The sequence below is a fragment of the Python bivittatus genome, unplaced genomic scaffold (genome assembly GCF_059951505.1).
Source record: "Python bivittatus isolate LINGU-HERP-01145 unplaced genomic scaffold, Pbiv_v1 ctg000410_np1212, whole genome shotgun sequence".
Lineage (NCBI taxonomy): Eukaryota > Metazoa > Chordata > Lepidosauria > Squamata > Pythonidae > Python > Python bivittatus.
This window is the reverse complement of record NW_028277067.1, coordinates 16,107,967-16,118,545: the sequence shown is the minus strand read 5'-3', so window position 1 is coordinate 16,118,545 and position 10,579 is coordinate 16,107,967. Positions and strand designations below refer to the sequence as shown.

At 39.3% G+C, this 10,579-nt stretch overlaps 2 protein-coding genes across 2 annotated transcripts; both read right to left on the bottom strand.

The window, feature by feature from the left end:
* Positions 1-3,112: 3,112 nt before the first annotated feature.
* LOC148215472 (olfactory receptor 6B1-like) lies at positions 3,113-6,000 on the bottom strand. Its single transcript, XM_088143271.1, has 2 exons — positions 5,947-6,000; positions 3,113-4,089 (listed from the first exon to the last, which is right to left on the bottom strand). The coding sequence occupies exons 1-2, from the start codon at positions 5,963-5,965 to the stop codon at positions 3,113-3,115; spliced, it is 996 nt and encodes a 331-aa protein (XP_087999397.1). The 5' UTR covers positions 5,966-6,000.
* Positions 6,001-8,926: 2,926 nt separating this feature from the next.
* On the bottom strand, positions 8,927-10,042 carry LOC148215471 (olfactory receptor 10C1-like). The gene is made up of 2 exons (XM_088143293.1): positions 9,411-10,042; positions 8,927-9,269 (listed from the first exon to the last, which is right to left on the bottom strand). The coding sequence occupies exons 1-2, from the start codon at positions 10,040-10,042 to the stop codon at positions 8,927-8,929; spliced, it is 975 nt and encodes a 324-aa protein (XP_087999419.1).
* Between the last annotated feature and the right edge of the window lie 537 nt (positions 10,043-10,579).

The window sequence follows — 10,579 nt, the reverse complement described above, 5'->3', positions numbered from 1 at the left end:
CCAGGAACAAAACTGTAGACCTGCACCAGGCTGGGAAGACTGAATCTGCAATAGGCAAGCAGCTTGGTGTGAAGAAATCAACTGTGGGAGCAATCATTAGAAAATGGAAGACATACAAGACCACTGATAATCTCCCTCGATCTGGGGCTCCACGCAAGATCTCACCCCGTGGGGTCAAAATGATCACAAGAATGGTGAGCAAAAATCCCAGAACCACACGGGGGAACCTAGTGAATGACCTGCAGAGAGCTGGGACCAAAGTAACAAAGGCTACCATCAGTAACACACTATGCCGCCAGGGACTCAAATCCTGCAGTGCCAGACGTGTCCCCCTGCTTAAGCCAGTACATGTCCGGGCCCGTCTGAAGTTTGCTAGAGAGCATTTGGATGATCCAGAAGAGGATTGGGAGAATATCATATGGTCAGATGAAACCAAAGTAGAACGTTTTGGTCTAAACTCAACTCGTTGTGTTTGGAGGAGAGAGAATGTTGAGTTGCATCCAAAGAACACCATACCTACTGTGAAGCATGGGGATGGAAACATCATGCTTTGGGGCTGTTTTTCTGCAAAGGGACCAGGACGACTGATCCATGTAAAGGAAAGAATGAAGGGGGCCATGTATCATGAGATTGTGAGTGAACAGCTCCTTCCATCAGCAAGGGCACTGAAGATGAAATGTGGCTGGGTCTTTCAGCATGACAATGATCCCAAACACACACCCCAGACAACGAAGGAGTGGCTTCGTAAGAAGCATTTCAAGGTCCTGGAGTGGCCTAGCCAGTCTCCAGATCTCAACCCCATGGAAAACCTTTGGAGGGAGTTGAAAGTCCGTGTTGCCCAGCGACAGCCCCAAAACATCACTGCTCTAGAGGAGATCTGCATGGAGGAATGGGCCAAAATATCAGCAACAGTGTGTGAAAACCTTGTGAAGACTTACACAAAATGTTTGACCTCTGTCATTGTCAACAAAGGATATATAACAAAGTATTGAGATGAACTTTTGATATTGACCAAATACTTATTTTCCACCATGATTTGCAAATAAATTCGTTAAAAATCAGACAGTGTGATTTTCTGGATTTTCCCCCATTTTGTATACCATAGTTGAGGTATACAAATGATGAAATTTACAGGCCTCTCTCATCTTTTTAAGTGGGAGAACTTGCACAATTGGTGGCTGACTAAATACTTTTTTGCCCCACTGTACATCTGGTGGTGGCTCAGCCTGGCTTATTTATTGACCTCACTTCCTTTGTCATGTTTATCTTGCTGTACCATGCTTTGAACTTTAATTTTACTTCTTGACTTTTTTGTTGGACTTGTGCTTTGTTTATTGGATTTCTGTCTCGATCCATGCCAAGCCTGGACTACATTACAGTTGCCATCTTTAGCTACAAGTAAACAGGACTCTTTGCTTCTAAACGTTTTGCCTGAGTTTGTTGGCTGAGAGCCCACAGTGCCAGCACAAAAAACACAGGCACTTGTTCTACTAATAATAGGACGGATGAGAAACAGTGACAGTGACCGCAGCTGAGTGAAGAGACTTACCCTCATCAGTTTCCCACCATTTGCCCTACTGGTCAAAAACGCTCAAATGGGCAAAGAGATGATGCAGTCTCCAACACCTCTTCTCATGATCTTGGGCACACATGACACCAAACATCTCTTGCAGCAGCTGCAACCAATTTCGGGGCAGTGGCTTAGTCAACACATCAGCCATCGTCTCTTCCAGAGGACAGTACCATTTGCTTGTAAGCCCTTGTTCTTCTCCATTGCATACATAGTAACATTTGCTGTCAATGTGCTAATTTTTATTTTATTTTATTTTATTTATTTGCTTGTGTGTTTCAGAGACAAATGAAAGCAACTTCTCTTCAAACAATACTATAGGCGTAGATTAGCTAATTCCAAAATCCTACCATGGTGGCTTGCTTCTGCAGGCCCAAATGATTGCACCATGGCCAGGAGCAGTAAGACAGGTAAGAAACAGACCCAGGAGCAGCATGTCAAGATCCTTCTATCATTGCACCATTTGCCCTAGTGGTCACAGAGCTGCAAAGAGATGGTGCCGTTTCCAACATCCAGCCCTCCCAAACGGTTGTCCTCTCAGTGTTTCAGGACTCTAAGTATTCCAATGGCCAGGTTGGTTGGAATTCTGACAGCTGTCATCTCCCAACAGCTGGAAAAATCAGTTTGAGGGAAATCATTTAGAGTCCCACAACTAACAACAGCTGCAGGGCATATTGGCTGGCTGGTGATGAAAATTAGAATTCAAAGGTTTGCTTCTCTCATTTGTTTGTACCCTACAATTCAATGTCTCTATGAATTAAAACAATGAAGTTGCCATTAAAAAATGTATCATGATTCTCAACCATTTATGCTAACGCTATGTACCTTTATTTATGCATACTAGTATCTACCTCATAGAGAAATGTATGATTAAAGAGAAAAACAAATTATTCTGAAATACAATATAAACAGACCAAAATATGAAGTACCAATACTAGTATTTCCAAGTAAAAAATTGCCAATGTTATTAGCCATGTGAATTTAAAAAAAAAATTGAGCAAGGTAGATAAATGATGGAGGGATTTATTATGAAAGTCTCTGCAGGCCATAAGCTGCAGTTCCATTAGAAGCAGCTTTAGGACTGGTGTGAAATCTTTTATCTCTTCTTCCAAACATTTCTTAGAAAAGGCCAGATGCTTATGTGGGGAGGGGATGGAAGCCCTCAGCATTGGAAGAGCCATAAGCCTGGTCTCCCTTCGAGATATCATGTCTTCTGATGAAACTATGAGCTTTTCATAATATAGTGTTTTGGTTAATTCAAGAACTGCTGCATGAATAAAAAAGCCTTTCTGTAAACTTCTTGCTTTTCTTCTAAATGTGCTGGGTTTCTTAAAGGTTAAAGTTTGAAGAAATTACTAAGCTACCTCATAGAACAAAACTGATACACCCCAGCTTTCTCGTGTGGGGAGGGCAAGTTCATGAGAGAATTCTTTAATGTATTTCTAAGATACAGTTTTAGAGAAATCCACAAATGTAATAGTGTCCTCAAAGAATGCAGAATCTTATGTTTATTGGAGATCAAACAAATATCTAAACACATTTTCATAGTGAATTACAGAGATGCATTCTTTTCATTGTACACAATTTAGCAACTCCTTTTTTAAAGGCTTCTTTTACCTCCCTATTTCTTAGGCTGTATATCATGGGATTGAACAAAGGGGTCAGGATTGTATAAAACAGAGACAAGACTTTGTTGATTTCTCGCAGTCTATCAGTTTTGGGCAACATGTAGACAATCATTATTGAGCCATAGAAAATGGACACCACCATAAGGTGTGAGGAGCAGGTTGAGAAAGCCTTTTTCCTCCCACTGACAGATGAAATTCTCATGATGGTGGAAATAATGAAAATATAAGATGCCAAGGTCAAGAACAAAGGAGGCAAGATACACATAGCAGATAATAAAATAGTGACAAGTTCAATCAATTGAGTGTCACTGCATGCTACCTTTAACATTGGATTTAAATCACAAAAGAAATGATTGATCTCACTGGGGCCACAGAACTTTAACTGCTGCATTAAATATAAAACTATGGTCATAAGAACTAAACCACTGATCCATGATCCACCTACAAGCTGGAAGCAAACTGTATCATTCATTAGCGTTGTGTAATGCAGCGGCTTACAGATTGCTATGTATCTATCATAGGACATTGCCGCTAGGAGACAGCATTCAGATGCTACCAAAAGACCAAAAAAGTAATATTGTACCATACAGCCAGTTACAGAGACTGTTGTCCACCCACCGTACAAGAGATTAGCCAGCATCATTGGAAGGATGTTAGAACTGTAGCAGGTCTCCAGGCAAGACAGGTTACCGAGGAAGAAATACATGGGGGTGTGAAGGTGGGGATCAGTAGCAACCAGCAAAATGATGAGGATATTCCCAACCATGGTAACAAGGTAGATAAGTAAGAAGAGGCAGAAGAGAAGAACCTGCAGATCTCCAAGTCCTGCAAATCCAAGCAAATGGAATGCCACAATATCTGTTTGATTCTCTTGTTCTGTTTCTGCCATGCCTGCAAATATGATACCAATTTCTGAAGTTAGATTCAAAGCAAACTAGTTTCTTTTTTTCCTGTTTTGGGCTGTGGGGGGTGTGTGTGTGTGTGTGTGTGTGTGTGTGTGTGTGCACTGATTTTTCAATCTGCAGTCCTGCTTTTTTCCTGAAAGCCTTCCATCTGAACATGATATGACTCTGCTATATTTTTTTGAAGATTGACTAGGTGTAATCACTTAGCTGAGCAAGGGAATATTTACTTCTTCAGACAAGTTCCAATACCTTTGGCACATATGTTCCATACTTCCTTGAATTATGTCCTAAGTTTCCACAAATATCATATTTATAGATGAATTGAGGCTATGTTTTCTTCCTCTCTGTGTGTGTTTTAAATAGGAAAACCATGACCACATTTGCAACAGAAATGCAGAATCAAAAGTTGCTTAACTCAATTTCTCAGCTTTGTCTTAAACATTATGTTACACACAGAGGTGAGAATTTGAGAAGCAGGAAAAGATAGTTTGGTGGTCTCATAACACAAAATCATTAGGACCTGTTACAATTCAGTAGCCCACAGTCCACTTTAGGAAATTGTTGGATGTATAGCACATTGATCAGTAACACTCCAGAAAAAGTTTGAGCCATGGGGCTGGGAAATCTGGGAGTTGTTGCTCTAGAAAATGAGGGAGCACCACTTTGGTGAATATATCAGCACAAGAAAGAATGAAAATGCACTCTCCTTCCCACCATTTGTTTCCAGCTTCCACAATGTGCTTTGTGTTCACCCCAATCATATGCTGCAAATAAACATCCCATTGTAGATCCTCTCACATGATAACTGTTCTGCTTGTCTTTTCTCTGTTTGCTCATTCATGTAAGAGTTTATTCAAAGTATGCAGCTTCATCCTATTTAGAACGTGGAATGCATATACTAATTTGATGTTTACTTTCTACTTTTTTCTGCGTTAAGTTACCTTAAATGTTAAGTATTAAATTATGTTTCTCATATACATGAAGGCATACTTTGACTTTCTTTTTTTCTCTCTGCCTCCAGAAAATCCAGCAACTACAATCTGTGGCTTCATTCTAAGAATGTGTACTAGTCTACAACTGGGCAAATTAATAATCAGAGATCCCCATTTTCGTATTTTACATACCGAGTCCTGAATTTGTCAGCAGTGAACTCCATTATAGAAATACTTCTTCTAAGAAGCTTGATGCTTCCCACTTTGCAAATAGGGGGCTGGGGGGTGCAGAATTGTTAGTACATTTGCCCCAGGCCTTCTGAAGGCATCTTTAGAGCTAATAAATTGCACAAGGTATTTAAAAAATAAGAACTAAGGCTTCAAATAATTGCCAATCAGAAATTTGATCTAGCACTTTATAGCAGCATAAGGCTTGGTTAATAATTTTTTCAAGAAATGCCAACTGTCATACCAGCCTTCTCCAGATGTTTTCGGATTGCAGTTCCCAGATTTTCTAGCCAGAGGACTAATTTATGAACCATTTCTCTATATTCGTTGCTTACCTATTCTCCAAGTGAGTCTTTTGTACTTCAGTGCCAGTTTTCTTTAACCAAACCAGAGCACTCAGTGCTGGTTCACCAATATCATAAAATTATACCTTTTTGGGGGGGGGGGAAATAGAAACCTGACCCTAGGGAGACTAAAACAGCTCTAAGTCAAGATTCACAAAATGGAATGGATTACTCTGAGCGGAGGTATGCCTATGGAAGACTCAGGGTTGCAGCATAAGTGTTCTCTGTCATGCTGAAGAAGAAAACTGAAGAAAAACAGTGGTATGAAAAGGTATTGTCTGGAAATGCACCACACATTTCTTCTGATTCTGTAAATGGGTATGGAGAAAGTTGAATTACCTTTACAGGAGGCTGACATTCAGTAAGCAGTTTTTGGCCTTCTGTCACCATCAGTGCCAGGTTCTCTATGGAATCTTACGTTGATGTCTAGATTTGACTCAGGACTGGTGTAAATAAAAGGAGGGATTAAAGTGAAACCTAATTGAACACTTTCTCTAAAAAAGACATCATCCTAATTTTGCATTTATCTTATATCAAAGGCCACGGTCCCTGCTGTGCAAATTAATTCAGTTTAACCTAGAGGAAGATAACATATCTCTAGATGATGATGCCCTGAGGAATCTGAAAACAGCCAGAGAATCACAGCTCCTTTGAACACACTATTGCTACTCCTACAGAGTAGCAAAAATGCCCAAAATCCTTCTTAAGGATAGAAGAAAGCATCAAAATTACATTTAGGGTAAAGAGATTGAACAGTAAAACAAGTGTACAAAGCTTGTGATAAGTTTTACATGCATATTTTACCAAAACAGATGAAAACAGGGAAAGCATAAAATGGTGACTTCATTGTTAGGTGTAGGGCAACTTCAGCTGCTAAAAAATATTAGAGAGATATATGCAGCCCCCAAGCCACAAGAGGATAGATGCTTCCCCTGTACTTTTGGGACATACTGCCTCTGAACTGGGATCCAGATGCACTCCCTCAAATCATTTCTGTACAACCTGCAACCCCATATTAAATTAAATATAATTTTTAAAAAGGAAGATAGAAATTAATCCAAACTGATATAAAGTAAGAAAAAGAAAAAGAAAAAATTTAAAGAGAAAGCTAAAAGTTCAGGAAAGGAAAAAGAAAGGAAAGGAAAGGAAAGGAAAGGAAAGGAAAGGAAAGGAAAGGAAAGGAAAGGAAAGTAAAGGAAAGGAAATGAAATGAAAGGAAAGGAAAGGAAATGAAAGGAAAGGAAAGGAAAGGAAAGGAAAGGAAAGGAAAGGAAAGGAAAGGAAAGGAAAGGAAAGGAAAGGAAAGGAAAGGAAAGGAAAGGAAAGGAAAGGAAAGGAAAGGAAAGGAAAGGAAAGGAAAGGAAAGGAAAGGAAAGGAAAAAAAAGAAGTAGCTTCTGATCTTCTTTACAGCATAGGTACAATTATAAATTTACCTCTTACACTATGGTTACAACATAACTCTCTTCTTTCTATAATCTATCCTGTCTTATCATCAAAACAATAAATCATAAGTTCATTTTTTTCTGTTTCATGCAAAAAGTTCATAAGAGATTTCCAGTTGCAATCAAAGTAGATAGTATCTTTTCTCCGATCAAACAAATCAATTTAGCCATCTCAGCAAGTTCCATCTTCACCAATCTGGTCTTCAATTTCCAGCACACAAAAGTTCCAGGAAAAAAAAGTGAGTTGGAAGAAAGTGGCTAGGGGAAAATCACCTTCTGGAAGAGAAGGGAGCAGGTTTAAGCAGATCTATCTATCTATCTATCTATCTATCTATCTATCTATCTATCTATCTATCTATCTATCTATCTCAGTAGTCATAGCTTAAGCAGTAATCTAACTGTGAATCACCCAACTCTCCAGATGATTAGGAACTACAATTTTTAAGCAACCCAGATGGTATAGGCATCAGCCATGGAAGCTGGAGGATTCCCAAAGTTTTCTTCCCAAAGGATCTGCAGAGCATCAGAATGGGGACGATTTCTCTAAGAATACAGGAGATATCTGTGATCCTAATTATAGAATTAGGATGAAATTAGGACATTGCTATTCTGGTATGAGGAGGGGATTACCCTCTTTCCCCAGGGCTGCTAATTTGTTCCATTTCAGATCTGCATAACTTTTTTTTTTTAAGTACACTGAACTAATGTCTAGAATTAATGTATGCTAGTACATGCTACTAAGATTTATATGAAGGATGGAAATGTCTTGCCTTTGTTAGACTGGAAAAGGCTCTAATGCTGGGAGAGGTGGATGGAAAGAAAGAAAGAAGATGACCAGCATCAAGGTGGATGGACTCAATTACAGTGGCAATGGGTGCAATGTTGGAAGACCTGAAAAACCAGGTTTGGGGCTTGTTCTACAATAATAGGATGGATGAGAAACATTGACAGTGACCGCATGCTGAATGAAGAGCCTTACCCTCATCAATTTCTCACCATTTGCCCTACTGGTCAAAACTGCTCAAATGGGCAAAGAGATGATACAGTCTCCAACACCTCTTCTCATGGTCTTGGGCACACATGACACCAAACATCTCTTGCAGCAGCTGCAACCAATTTCAGGGCAGTGGCTTAGTCAACACATCAGCCATCGTCTCTTCCAGAGGACAGTACCATGTGCTTGTAAGCCCTTGTTCTTCTCCATTGCATACATAGTAACATTTGCTGTCAATGTGCTAATTTTTATTTTATTTTATTTATTTTATTTGCTTGTGTGTTTCAGAGACAAATGAAAGCAACTTCTCTTCAAACAATACTATAGGCTTAGATTAGGTCATTCCAAAATCCTACCATGGTTGCTTGCTTCTGCAGGCCCAAATGATTGCACCATGGCCAGGAGCAGTAAGACAGGTGAGAAACAGACCCAGGAGCAGCATGTGAAGATCCTTCTACCATTGCACCAGTGCACCATTGCACTTAGAAAAGGCCAGATGCTTATGTGGGGAGGGGTTGGAAGCCCTCAGCATTGGAAGAGCCATAAGCCATGAGATATCATGTCTTCTGATGAAACCATGAGCTTTTCATAATATAGTGTTTTGGTTAGTTCAAGAACTGATGCAGGAAGCAAAAAAAGCCTTTTTGTAAACTTTTTGCTTTTCTTCTAAATGTGCTGGGTTTCTTAAAGGTTAAAGTTTGAAGAAATTACTAACAAACTGATACACCCCAGCTTTCTTGTGTGGGGAGGGCAAGTTCATGAGAGAATTCTTTAATGTATTTCTAAGATACAGTTTTAGAGAAATCCACAAATGTAATAGCGTCCTCAAAGAATGTAGAATCTTATGTTTATTGGAGATCAAACAAATATCTAAATACATTTTCATAGTGAATTATAGAGATGCATTCTTTTCATTGTACACAATTTAGCAACTGCTTTTTTAAAGGCTTCTTTTACCTCCCTATTTCTTAGGCTGTATATCATGAGATTGAACAAAGGGGTCAGGATTGTATAAAACAGAGACAAGACTTTGTTGATTTCTCGCAGTCTATCAGTTTTGGGCAACATGTAGACAATCATTATTGAGCCATAGAAAATGGACACCACCATAAGGTGTGTGGAGCAAGTTGAGAAAGCCTTTTTCCTCCCTCTGACGGATGCCATTCCCATAAGATTAGAAATAATGTAAATATAAGATGCCAAGGTCAAGAAGAAAGGCAAGATACAAACAACAGGGTCACATATGAGTCATCTGGAATGTGTTGAGAGTTGGATGGAAGAAGGGCTCAAGTGGATGTAGTCAAAGGAAGGAAGACGTTCCAGTGAAAAAACATTTTTCCCTTTAAAACTGTCCTGAAAAGGAAAGATACACATAGCAGATAATAAAATAGTGACAAGTTCAATCAAGCGAGTGTCACTGCATGCTAGTTTTAATATTGGATTTAACTCACAAAAGAAATGATTGATCTCACTGGGGCCACAGAAATTTAACTGACGCATTAGATGTAAAGCTATGCTCATAACAAATAAACCACTGATCCATGATCCACCTACAAGCTGGAAGCAAACTGTATTGTTCATTAGCGTTGAGTAATGTAGTGGCTTACAGATTGCTACATACCTATCGTAGGACATTGCTGCTAGGAGACAGCATTCAGAAGCTGCTAAAATACTAAAAAAATAATATTGCATCATGCAGCCAGTTACAGAGATTGTTTTTCGCCCACCATACAAGAGGTTAACCAGCATCATCGGAAGGATGCTTGAACTGTAGCCAGTCTCCAGGCAAGACAGATTTCCCAGGAAGAAATACATGGGGGCATGAAGGTGGGGATCAGTAATAATTAGAAAAATGATGAGGATGTTCCCAACCACAGTAACAGTGTAGATAACTAAGAAGAGGCAGAAGAGAGGAATCTGCAGATCTCCAAGTCCTACAAATCCCAGCAAATGGAATGCCATGATATCTGTTAGGTTCTCTGGCTCTGTTCCTGTCATACCTGCAAATATGATACCAAATTTATTTGACGTGCTCAGAAATTATTGCTGTTTTTATCTTATAAGTAAGGATCACAGTTATGAAGCAAGTAATAAACATGAAATACATAGAGAAAGGTGAAAGTATTCTTTCTTAAGAATTCCGTAGTTACAAACCAAAGCGGCTGAACATTGGAGGGCCTGAGAAGAAGTCATTTGAGAACAAACAAATGAGCGTAATGACATCAGGGAAAGATTCAGATGCTATGCTTAGGAAATAGAAATGTGGTGGGCTGTATTTATTTATTTAAGACATTTATATGGCTGCCCATCTCTTCTAACAATTAAAAGCAAAATAAAAACAGGATAAAACAATAACAGTTTTAAAAATAACATCAACAACATAGAGTAGCTGCTGAGAACATTCACAGCGTCCCACATTCAAATCAGCCCTAAGATGGTCTCACCCAATGCCAGTGCTCCAGGCTAGATGGCAAAGCCAGGTTTTAAAGCCTTGTGAAAGGCCAGCAGGGTTGGAGCAAGTCTAATCTCAGGGGG